Genomic DNA, 12,045 nt, shown 5'->3' on the forward strand with positions numbered 1-12,045 from the left:
GGCAGGGAGGCCAGGAACCACCCACATCACTGGAGGAGAAAACTCAAGAGTAAAGAACTTGGCAAGGATACATTCCGCAGAAAAGACTTCCCTCTATAGTCTTCCATTCTGGTGGTGGGGAAATGTTTTCTCTGGTTCTTAGCCTTGATGTTGTGTTCAAGGTGCATGGAAAGAACATCTCCTTTTACTAATGCTGTTTGGTACTTGCTTCCATTCTTTTCTCTGCCCTTCCCCTCCAGCTGCTGAGCATGAAGAGCTGGAGTGACATGAGGCAAGAGGTGATGTTCCTGACCAATGTGAATGCCTCGAACTCATCTACACAGATCTATCAGGCTGTGTCACGTATTGTGTGTGGCCATCCGGAAGGTGGAGGGCTCAAAATTAAATCCCTCAACTGGTATGAGGATAACAATTACAAAGCACTGTTTGGAGGCAACAGCACTGAAGATGATGTGATTAACTTCTATGATAACTCCACAAGTAAGTGTAATAACAGCATGGTCTGAGATCTCATCTACTTCATGACTGTCATTGCTAGTGTTTTCCAAACTTCCACAGATGAAAACAGGTGGTCTTGAGGGACATATTCACTGCTGTTTTAGTAAGGCATGCAAATGTTGTCCTGCATATTCCCTTAAGGGCCAGTAAGTTATGAACTTGTGGTCTCCCGAGGACCTTCTGTAGAGTCCACAGAAAGCTGTGCAGTGGACCTGTTCTAGTGAGAGGGAGCACAGTCACATGCAGCTTCTGGAAATCTCACCTTTTCTGGACAAATTTTGTTTGTGCTATGCATTGGGATTGTGGGAGTGTTGCAGAACTAGTACTGTGGCTCTTAGTGTTGGAGGCTACCTGTTGGCTCCTTGTTCACTGGGCAGACTGTGCAGGCTTGGGCTAAAAGGGGCTTTTTGTGGAGGTTTGCAGTAAAGGAGGGGGTTTGTATCTGAAAAATAATCTGCTTTCAGCTTTGATTGTTCTTGAAGCTCTGTCTTCTGCAGTTATCACTATGCTGTTCAGCCACTCACCTTTGCACTCTTCCTCAGCACCCTACTGCAATGAACTAATGAAGAACCTGGAATCCAGCCCACTCTCTAGGATTATCTGGAGGGCTTTGAAACCTCTGCTAATTGGGAAGATCTTGTACACTCCAGATACGCCAGCCGTAAGGAAGGTCATGTCTGAGGTAACTCTAGCCCTGTCCTCTGATAATGTAGCATTAGCTATGTTCTCTGGCTGTGCAGCTGATCCTCTCTAGTTAAACTGGACCCAAACACAAGCCAAGAAAGGGTTGTCTGCGAAAACACAGCCTCCCTAATCTCACCTCCCATGCACTTACTGTTGAAGGCTAAATGTACCCTCTCAGCCCATGATGGGTCTCTGCTAGCTTTTGGAAATAACCTTCCTCTCCTCTTTGTGACAGGTGAACAGGACATTCCAGGAGCTGGGTGTGTTTCGTGACCTTGGGGGAATGTGGGAGGAGATAAGCCCAAAGATTTGGACATTTATGGAAAGTAGTCAGGAAATGGATCTCATTCGGGTCAGTATGCTGCCTTTGCCTGAACCACCACTGTTATTTTTTGCAATAAGTGATGAAATATTTTTTTTAGGTGGTGCTTCCGTACTGAATTTGGCAGATAAATATTATGGATGGGACCCCTTCTTGAAAGATATTTTGATTGTACTGGTCTTGCATTTTGCTTGGCATTCCCTCCTTCATGTAACAGTCTCCTGCAAACAGGAGCAGTGCACATTTAACACCCCATTCTAATCTGCTTCTCTTGGAAAATGTGCTGTTTTGTCTACAGTGTTGCCCTAATGTGTCTTGTGCACATCACCATGGTTCCTCAGGTGCAACTCTGAGGAATGGATCTTTGCACCCTGTGCTGATGTCTTTGGAGGCACAGTGATGTAAAACTGTCATCAAGAAACAGAGCAACCAGTGTAGAGTAGTTTTTCCAGCTCTCTCTGCAACATGGTTGGGTATCACAATGCACCTTCTTGTGTACAGAGACCTCTCCAGGTCTTATAGACCTTGAAATTAATTCCTCTTTTCCCCCGGTGCAATGCTCTGCTGAATAATCTGTGACCTGCCCTGTTGTACTTCTCCATCAACATGACATACTAGAGAGCCAAAGACAGTTGAACAGATTGTTGCAAAGTTCAGGCAGAAAGTCGAGGTCTAAAACACTGATTTGCAGTGATGGCCTCTGAAAAGTGAATGTTGCTCCTATTTTTTTTTCTTCAATTTTACAGAGCTCTGGGTTTTTATGGTTTTGTATTTTATGTTGCTGGTTAATCCTGTTGCCTCTAGTAGTTAATTACTGATCTTCCCAGTAATCTAGTCTTCACTGTACCAGTGTAGTAATAGAGATCCCTTTGTTGTCACCTGTTGACATTCACACAGGCATGAGTACTTCATTGTCAGTGCCTTGGCAGCTCCCAGACAGCATCTCCTTCATTGCCATGCTTCTGGGTTTAGCTTCTCTCAGCTTTCTGGGTTGTACAATCTGTTAGGCATATTTCTTCCTGCTGAGGGAGAGGAAAGTGATTTGCTTGCCTGTCCCTGCCACTTCTAGCTTGATGCTAATGTGCTTATGAACTTCAGGAAGGGAGACGTGTCCATAGAATTAAGGAACTTTAATGTTGAACTTGAACAAGATGAGGTTGAGCCATTTCCCTGCAGACATGGTGGTAGAAGTTAACTTCGGAGACCAAATGAGAAGAGAGCACAGCACATCCAATTCCTGTTTACTTGGATTTCCTTTTTGTATGTTTTCCTTTGCTAGCTTGGTCTGTTCTGTTTTTCCAGTTTGCAAAGCTGTTTTTGTAACTGTGTGACCCACTGCTTTCTGGTTTGCTGGTAACAGCAGAGTATGGGGAAGATCTTTACCTCTTTCATTTTTGTGGTAGTAAAAAATCCACTTCTTGTTCTTAATCATAAGGGTTTTTGCAATTTTTTCTCTTGTGCAGGTTTTTATTTCCCTGACTTCAGTTCAACTATATCCTTTACAATTACTATTCCCTTCCTGCCTGGCCTTATATTGTCTGCCCAGTTGAGTGGTTTCTTCTGCAGTGTATTTTGTGCTAGGCATTGTGCATACAGGTAGCTTGTCCTCAGAAAGCTGGCAGTTAAACTGGGTGAAGAAAGCACTATCCCAGACAGGAGAGCAAAGGTGGGATATCATGGCAGTACAGGGCTGCTTCAGCCAGCACTGATGGCACAAAAGCAACATACAAAAATCACCTGGCCTCTGTTGCTGGTGTTTCTGCTCAAGCCTTCAACCGTGCCTCAGTCACTCTCCATCCCATTGGAGGGAGAGATTTTTCTGAGAGAAGTGAGCAAAGCTAGGCAACCGGTATTAGCCAAATGCATTTCTGCTGGAAAAGCATATCCTTCTTTCCTGGTTTACATATGTGGGGTACAGAGCTGTGCATGGCTCTCTGCTGCCCTCTCCTTGGGAGAGGGATGGCAGGACACAGAGGCAGCCAGCCAGGCTGCAAAACACCACTGATATGGTGTAGCTGTACCATGGCAGGCATATCCTTCTCAAAGGAAAGGTGAGGGGAAGAATGCCTCTGTGCTGATCCCTCTGTATGACAGAGGCTCTTCCTACACTTTTTAACAGCTGTTTTCCCTGCAGTGCTTGTTTTTGTTATGAGAGAGGAATCTAACATTACTTCTCACAATTATTTCTTCTTTGAAAACAATACACTTGCAGACGTTGCTGAAAGGCAAAGCCCTCTGGGACCTGTCATTGCCAGCTTCCAACTGGACAGTGGAGGATGTTGCCCGCTTCCTGTCAAACAGTCCAGAGGACTTTGAGACAGAAAATGGCTCTGTGTACACCTGGGTGGATGCCTTCAATGAGACAGACCGGGCTATCCAGACCATCTCCCGCTTCATGGAGGTGAGATCCTGTTAGTGTGGGCAAGGTGCTGGGGAGGGCAGCAGCTTGATCTCCACTCATGCAGTTGGGTGTTCTGGAAAGGGAAGATAGATGTTCCTCCATCCATTTTCTGAATACAGCCAGGCATTAGTGGGTCTGAATAGCATGTGAGAAGATTATCATTTTTTCAGATGCCTAAGTATAGATATATTAGCCTAACTGTAGGCCTTGTATTTGAAGCTTTTGCTTTTGTCACTGTGCATGGTTTCTTGCCTTTCCGTTACTGGGTGACTGAAAGCTGCTGCTGTCTCCAGCAGCATAGGAGCTCATACTTCAGTCTGGGGTTTAACTGGAAACTCTGGTGAAGCTAGAAGCTGCTTTAAATTGACAGAACAAAATTAGTTCTACTTTTTACCTAATCAGCTTGTGATGAGGGGATGAATGCAAACAGAAACAGGCCATGGCCTGTTAAGAGCCTGGTCCAAATCTTTAGCTCTCTCCACTGATGTTTAGAGGCTTTGAATCAGACTTGATTTATTGGCAACAGACGAAATAAGATGATATATGGAAATTGATACTTAGATGAGATCCTGTAGGTCATACTGCAGTGCAGTGTAGCCTCTTGTACAGGAAATGCTTTTGCTGGGGTATTTCTCATTGATATATATTGGACTGGTAGGTGGCTGTGAAGCAAAAAGCAATGACTGCAGCTTGGTGGGCTACAACAAACCATTGCAAAATAGTCTGATGCTGTTGTCTTTTTCTTGGGCATGACGTTATCATTGGAGTGTTCTCTTCTTTCCCTCCACCCCACAGCTGAACAAAATACATTATGATTTGGCAGTGTATCCCATAAATGCTTCTAATTCTGTCCCTATTTAGTGTGTCAACTTGGACAAACTGGAGGCTGTGCCCACGGAAGTCCGGCTCATTAACAAGTCCTTGAAACTTCTGGATGAAAGGAGGTTCTGGGCTGGCATAGTCTTCACTGGAATATCTCCTGACAGCACAGACCTTCCTCAACATGTGAAATACAAGATACGCATGGACATTGATAATGTGGAAAGGACCAACAAGATCAAGGATGGGTGAGCCCTGACATCCTGCCTTATGATCAATTTCTTATGAAGGATGAGGCGAGGAGGATTTCTAATGGAAAGATCTTGTTCCCTTGGTGCAGGTACTGGGATCCTGGTCCCCGTGCTGACCCCTTTGAGGACATGCGCTATGTCTGGGGAGGCTTTGTCTACCTGCAGGATGTGATAGAACAGGCCATCATCAGGGTTCAGACAGGCACGGAGAAGAAGACAGGAGTTTATGTGCAGCAGATGCCCTATCCGTGTTACGTGGATGACATGTATGTATGCAGGCTGCTTCAGAAGATCCCAGGGAGATGTGCTTGGGGGGCATGGGCTTTTGTCACTCCTTGGGCATGTTTTATATCCCTATTATCAGTGAGGAGGTAATCTCCATAGTGTTCCTAATCCGTAGAATTAGGGTACCCAAATGGAGGATTTAGAATATGTAATGGCTTGCAGAGTCCTGCCCAGGAAGTCCTGCCCTGTGAGTACTGGAGCCGAACATACAAAGTACCTTCCTGAGGTGTGACCATATCCCCACACTTGACACAAGCAGAAATAACACCGGGGGGAAAAGCAGACAAATAGGCACAGGAGAGAGGAAAGAGGGCAATTGAGAGCAGTCCCCAGGCAAGGCGGCTCTTTGCTCCCACTCTTCCACTGAGTGACAATTGCAGCTCCAGCTCCCACTCCTAACTGGTGGTGTGCTGTAAACCCATCCACCTCACCTCATAGTGAGACACGGATCCTGTGTCAGGCTTTGCACATCAGCTACTATGTGCAGTGAGGCCTTAGTTGTCGCCATGTTCTGATGATAGTCCTTGAAGTGATATTTGAAGTCACAGTGATGTTTCTCACTCAGTTCTCCTGGCCCCTTTTCTTCATTTTTTTAGATTTCTGCGTGTCATGAGCCGCTCCATGCCTCTCTTCATGACACTAGCTTGGATCTACTCAGTGGCTGTAATAATTAAGGGCATTGTGTATGAGAAGGAAGCCCGGCTGAAAGAAACAATGAGGATTATGGGACTTGACAATGGCATCCTTTGGTTAAGCTGGTTCATTAGCAGCCTTGTACCTCTCCTGATGAGTGCAGGACTGCTGGTGCTGATCCTGAAGGTGAGTTGCCTGGTTTGGCCTGTGGCAGCAGAATCTAGAGCCTTAGCCTGCTAAGCAGTGGTCTGCACTAGCACACTAGTAGGGAGGAGTTTGTGGGTGTGTGTTGACCAGTCATTTTGGGGAACAGGATTTTGGAACAACTGGACTGTGTGGCTGAAAACAGCAGGAGGGAATGTTGTAGATTCATTTCTCTTGAAAAGATGCCTCTGATACTGCCTCACTTCTGGGAAGGTTGTTGTGCAAATTGCAGGAAGCCTTGCTTCCCCTGAGCAGCACCTCTCCAGAGCTGCCTGTTACAGAGGTACCTTGGAGAGCCCTTTCAAAACCTGATGCACTTGTTGTTCTCCTGCCAGGTGGGGAATCTGCTGCCTTATAGCGATCCTAGTGTGGTGTTCATTTTCCTCTCAATCTTCGCTGTTGTGACCATCCTCCAGTGCTTCCTCATCAGCACCGTGTTCTCCAGGGCCAACCTAGCAGCTGCCTGTGGGGGCATTGTCTACTTCACGCTGTACCTGCCTTATGTGCTCTGTGTTGCCTGGCAGGACCATATCAACTTCTCACTCAAGATTTTTGCGGTGAGTCTTGATGAAATTCTCCTGGGCATTGGGTCTCCACCAGTATGGCATTCAGCTGGACACTGTTGCAAGGGGGAAAGTAGCAATGGAAAGTTAATTTTCACTGTAAGAGTCTATCAGGGTTGGGTTTGATAAAGAGGTTTACTGAACCTGGTAGAAGCTGCTGGGAGGGTTTTGTTGGTTTTGGTAGTAGAAGTAATGCAGCTGGACTAAGCTGTCTGGATCTCTGTATGCTGTGATACTGTACCACTAGACATGAAGGCTGCAGGAACTACCTACCTTTCCTCTGCGCAGCACTTCTAACCTGTCTGGCGACTGTTAGCAACCTGTTCCCTTGCAGGAAAATTCAGAGAGTAAGGGAAAGAAGATAGGGAAACAAACAATTCTGGATGGAGGTCCAGTAGAGATTTCAGGCATCTTGGAACCTAGACCAAATCTACCCTTCTGTGTCTGCAAATACAGTGACAGTCCTTGGAACTTCAACTTTTCATATGGACAATGTCCCTTAGCCTTGCGCTACAACTGAGATAACTAGTTAGGGAGTAGGCGTAAAAATACTCAGTGTCTGTTCATGCCTTCATTTTCAGAGCCTGCTGTCTCCAGTGGCCTTTGGTTTTGGTTGTGAGTACTTTGCACTGTTTGAGGAACAGGGAGTTGGTGTTCAGTGGGACAACTTCTTTGAGAGCCCATTGGAAGAAGATGGCTTTAGCATCACCACATCAGCTGTCATGATGCTGTTTGATACCTTCCTGTATGGAGTCATGACTTGGTACATTGAATCTGTTTTCCCAGGTGAGGTCTACTTCTAAGGGATAATAATGTCTTAAGGCTTTCAAATAAATCCTTTTGCCCTTTTCACTTGCTAAGATGCAAATTTGTCCCATTTTTAAGCAGAGCTATATAAAGGTCGTGGAGCAAAACCAGCATCACAGCAAGGTTGTTGCCAGCTGGTAGCAGTGAGTGTTGCCCAGCACAGAAGCATGACCCCATTGTGGCCATGGCTGATCTAGCCTCAGAAGCTTTGCTGTACTTCACTTGTTCCCTCCTCTAAAGTTCATAGACTGTACAGCAAGGGAAGAGTTAAGAGTATCAGTACTACATGTGCTACTTAGCACCTTTCAGCATAGGATTTTTAACTCTAAAGTGAAGTTGGATGTCTCTTACCCAAAGTCTGTGTCTTCATATAGAAAGATTTCTTCTTAGTCCTGCCTCATCTGGATGCTTACTGGAGTCAGAGTACTTCCCTTCTTCTCCTGAAAGCTAATAAAAGAAAAGGGACAGATGCACTCAGGGTCATGTAATGCTTTTCTTTTTAGGCCAGTATGGGATTCCCAGACCCTGGTACTTTCCTTTCACTAAGTCCTATTGGTTTGGGGAGGAACAACAGGACAGGCAACACTCCCATCTTGACCAGAAGGAGTCTTCAGAAGGTAAGAGCTGGACACAGAGCCTTTCTGAAGTGAAGTGTTAAGATCTACCTTTTTCTGAAATGAGAGTTCAAGGACAGCAGGAGCAGTGCTGGCATGGATAGGTGAAATTAACTCTTTTGTTATCAGAATTTGGGTATGCTGATCAGGTGGCTGCATCCATATAAACCCAAGGTGCTTTGCCCACCTGAATGCAGCTGGGTACTCCAGGCTCATGGAGGTGAGAAGGCCTTTTATTTTTGCTGACCCTGATAACACTGGAGATCGCTAGCTCCCCGATTAGCCCAGGAGAGAGAAAATAGCTAAATGATTAATCTTCTGTGGAAGATTGCTGTTTCTGAGGAAGAAATGTGGTCAGTTCTTCATATAGCTCATTTCCTCACAGGCATGGGGAAATGTGATGCCTACTACAACTCCAATGAAATTTCTGTTAAAATCTACCATATCTCTCGACTTTGTTGTATTTTCTTCCAGTCTGCAAGGAAGAAGAGCCAGTGCATCTGAGTCTTGGTGTTTCCATCCAGAACCTGGTCAAGGTTTACCGTGATGGCAAGAAAGTTGCTGTGGATGGTCTCACACTTAACTTCTATGAAGGACAAATAACCTCCTTTCTGGGACATAATGGAGCAGGGAAAACCACTACTATGTAAGAACAAAATAATCATTTAAGACAGTAGGGAAGTGACTGAATACTGCAACTCCTATCCATATAGTAGAGGTAGCCATAGAACTGCAGTGTGCATGCTGGTGCAGACTAGAGTGCCTCTGCTGATTTACTCTAGGTAGCCCCACAGATACAGGGGAGTAGAACCACAGGGGGTTCAGGTTGAGGCTGGGTCAAATTAATCTGTAGGTGGCATCTTGTAGTAATGCCATTTGTGATTCTGACTTATCAGTGAAGGAAAGCAAGTTGGCACTGAAAGAACAAGAAGCTTGTAGAGGAGAAAAAAAATCTTTCCTTCAGTCAGCCATGTGGGTGTTCTTTGATCATCACTGGCGATGATTTGTGCCTTGGTTTATTTAAAATCCATTACTGAGATGTTTTTAAGGCTACTTTCTTGATAGAGTATTTCCCCAGGGTTTCCACCTACTCTTAATTCAGCCATCCACTGTTTCCTAGTGGCAGAGCCTGCTGATCAATTCTATTTTTCTTTCAGGTCCATTTTGACTGGCTTATTCCCCCCAACTTCAGGTACAGCCTTCATCCTGGGCAAAGATATCCGCTCTGAGCTTAGCACCATCAGGCAGAACCTGGGTGTGTGTCCACAACACAATGTGCTCTTTGACTTGTGAGTATCATCTGAGACTGGTGCTATCCAACAGGTGTTTGGGCTCTGTAGGATGCAGCAGTGGGCTTTTAGCTTTGACAGTCCTTTTTCTGTGTGTGCATGGTTTGAGACAGTGGGGTGGTATGGGATTGGTACAGGAGCAATCTGTTTATTAGCACATTCCTAAGTGCTTGGGAATGATCAGCAAGAGCTTATACTTTCATCTTTCATGTCTGTTAATAATCTACTCCACTCAGCTAGGCCAAGTGTTTCCCCAGTGCCTAGTGATTTCGATTATTTGTAGTACTGTCAAATCAAGCACCCTTAAAAAGGATTCTTTACATCGGTGCTGAATAGAGCCACACCCTGAACTCAGGCCCAAGCTGAGTGCACTCAGTCTGTGGCTTCTTCCTGAAACCTCAGCCCTAAAATATGTTTTTCTGAGCAAACAGAAATGTCTTCAGTAATGCTATTAGCATTACTAAGGGACAAATCCCAGCATGGTGCTTTCAACTGTGCCCTGAGGCCACATTTGTTCCCTAGGCTGACTGTGGAGGAGCACATCTGGTTCTATGCTCGGCTCAAAGGGCTACCGGAAAAGAAGGTGAAAGAGGAGATGGAGCAGATGGCAACAGATGTTGGTTTGCCTGACAAACTGAAAGCTAGGACAAACAAGCTCTCTGGTAGGTTCAGATCTTTTACATTTCTCAGCCTCAGAAACACTCCATTGGCTTTTACAGAGGCTGTGTTATGGACCTTGATGGGTTCCTGCAATTATATATAGACTACTGTACAATTAAGCATTCAAGGAAGTCAGTTACTTATTAAGTACCTAATCAGCATATCTTAGTAAACATCACAATCTTGCACAGTCTCAAGCTATTTGATGGCCATAACAAATCACTCACTTTGAGTATTTTGTACTTGTTTCCATCATGACATAGCTCAGCTGCATTTGCAGTGTGTTGTCCAAAGCTTACTGATACATTTGGGGTTTATGAGTTTAGGTGAGAGTGGCTTGGATCATAGTCTCCAAGTCTCTTGCTGTTTGTGAAGCATACGTGCATTCCTTACACTGACTTCTGCCCCTTCAGAAGGGGTGACCTGGAGTGTCCTTGTCCTTTGTTCAGGAGGGACCTTTGTATCAGTCTGTACTACATACTAGAGGGACTGAGACGCCTTTTTCTTACTCAATTATCAGTACAGACTGCACATTTGACTTCGGGGAGGGAGAGCAGATGACCACAGTTGACTTTAATATTGAGGAATGCAGTATAATTCCTCGCTTTTGCTTCTGGAACACTTCCATGGAAGTGGAGTCTCATGGGGACTTATTTCTGCAGCTCAAGCTCTGGAGACCTGTGTTCCAGATCCTCAAATATGTATAGGCCTGCAAGCTGACAATTTGCTAGCCCTGGTGCTGAGACAGTATAATTCACTTAAGGAAGAGCATGCAAGGTGTGGTTCCCTGCAGTAGGAGAGTTAGACTCCACTGAGGAAAGACTGTCCAGATGAATTATCCACTGTCCAGAAAGTGGTGGGACCCTGAAGGCCTGAAACAGCATCAGTACTTGTTCTCCTCAGTCTGCTTTCTTTCAGAGAACTTATTATCCACCATGCTGCAAGTATTGCTGTTCTATTCATCTCTGCATCAGCCTAAACACTTTTTTTTTTTTTTTTTTTTTTTTTTTTTTTTTTTTTTTTTTTTTGTGTGTTTTTTTGGTTTTTTGTGCCTGACAGGTGGCATGCAGAGAAAGCTCTCTGTTGCCTTAGCATTTGTTGGTGGCTCCAAGGTTGTCATTCTGGATGAGCCTACAGCTGGGGTGGATCCTTATTCTCGCAGAGGAATATGGGAACTGCTTCTCAAGTATCGGCAAGGTATGTCATCTTTTTCTCTGCTCTTAATAAATGTATTGTGGAAGGCAAAAGAAAATCAATCTGACTAATGACTGTTCTCAAAATAGCAATGTGTCTTTGCAAATTTCTTGTTGCACCAAGGAATGAACAAACACAATGCAGGACAAGGATGCTCAGATCTCTCATCTCTATTCCTTTCTCCTCCTATTCATGTCAGAATTCATGAACAAACTTTTTTACTCGGTTATGAGGGAGGGCAGGTAAAGTCAAGAAACCCTTGGTGTTTAGCAATGTCCTGTTCTGTTCCATAAAACCAACCTTGCAGACATGAAATTAAACCTGCCTTTGCTGAGCACAAGAAGAGCCAGCAGACAGTAGGGAGAATAAACCCATGGCAGCAGTTGTGAATCTTCTCCCTAATCTTAGTCTTGTTCAAAGGAGCCAAACTTGTGGCATCAAACCCCATCCAACTTCACGGCAAGATGCAGGTGATTGTGGCTCTGGCATGGCAACACAAGTTTGACTTACCAGTTTGACTTACCATGTCTTCCTTGTTCTCTTCCAGGTCGCACTATCATTCTCTCCACACACCACATGGATGAGGCAGACATTCTAGGGGACAGGATTGCCATCATTTCTCATGGCAAGCTCTGCTGTGTTGGCTCTTCTCTCTTCCTGAAGAACCAGCTGGGAACAGGCTATTATTTGACCCTAGTCAAAAAGGATGTGGATTCCTCTCTGAGCTCCTGCCGAAACAGCAGCAGCACAGTTTCCTATTTGAAAAAGGTACAGCTGGCCTTTTCTGCTCATGTTTATTCTTTCTTCATGAAATTGTAGGC

The 12,045-nt window shown here is 44.9% G+C and overlaps 1 protein-coding gene across 5 annotated transcripts in view; it reads left to right on the top strand.

The window, feature by feature from the left end:
* ABCA1 (ATP binding cassette subfamily A member 1) overlaps positions 1-12,045 on the top strand; it is an 81,786-nt gene that overhangs the window by 50,059 nt on the left and 19,682 nt on the right. For all 5 annotated transcript variants that reach the window (XM_083882981.1, XM_083882980.1, XM_083882982.1 and 2 more), the window contains 15 exons: positions 240-480; positions 1,041-1,180; positions 1,418-1,534; positions 3,717-3,905; positions 4,767-4,972; positions 5,065-5,241; positions 5,857-6,079; positions 6,433-6,654; positions 7,242-7,446; positions 7,971-8,084; positions 8,556-8,727; positions 9,239-9,370; positions 9,893-10,032; positions 11,090-11,227; positions 11,772-11,992. In XM_083882981.1, the coding sequence (XP_083739107.1) occupies positions 240-480; positions 1,041-1,180; positions 1,418-1,534; positions 3,717-3,905; positions 4,767-4,972; positions 5,065-5,241; positions 5,857-6,079; positions 6,433-6,654; positions 7,242-7,446; positions 7,971-8,084; positions 8,556-8,727; positions 9,239-9,370; positions 9,893-10,032; positions 11,090-11,227; positions 11,772-11,992 (2,637 nt within the window). The remainder of the gene's footprint in view (positions 1-239; positions 481-1,040; positions 1,181-1,417; positions 1,535-3,716; positions 3,906-4,766; positions 4,973-5,064; positions 5,242-5,856; positions 6,080-6,432; positions 6,655-7,241; positions 7,447-7,970; positions 8,085-8,555; positions 8,728-9,238; positions 9,371-9,892; positions 10,033-11,089; positions 11,228-11,771; positions 11,993-12,045) is intronic.

The sequence above is a fragment of the Zosterops lateralis genome (assembly GCF_965231275.1).
Source record: "Zosterops lateralis genome assembly, chromosome: Z".
NCBI lineage: Eukaryota > Metazoa > Chordata > Aves > Passeriformes > Zosteropidae > Zosterops > Zosterops lateralis.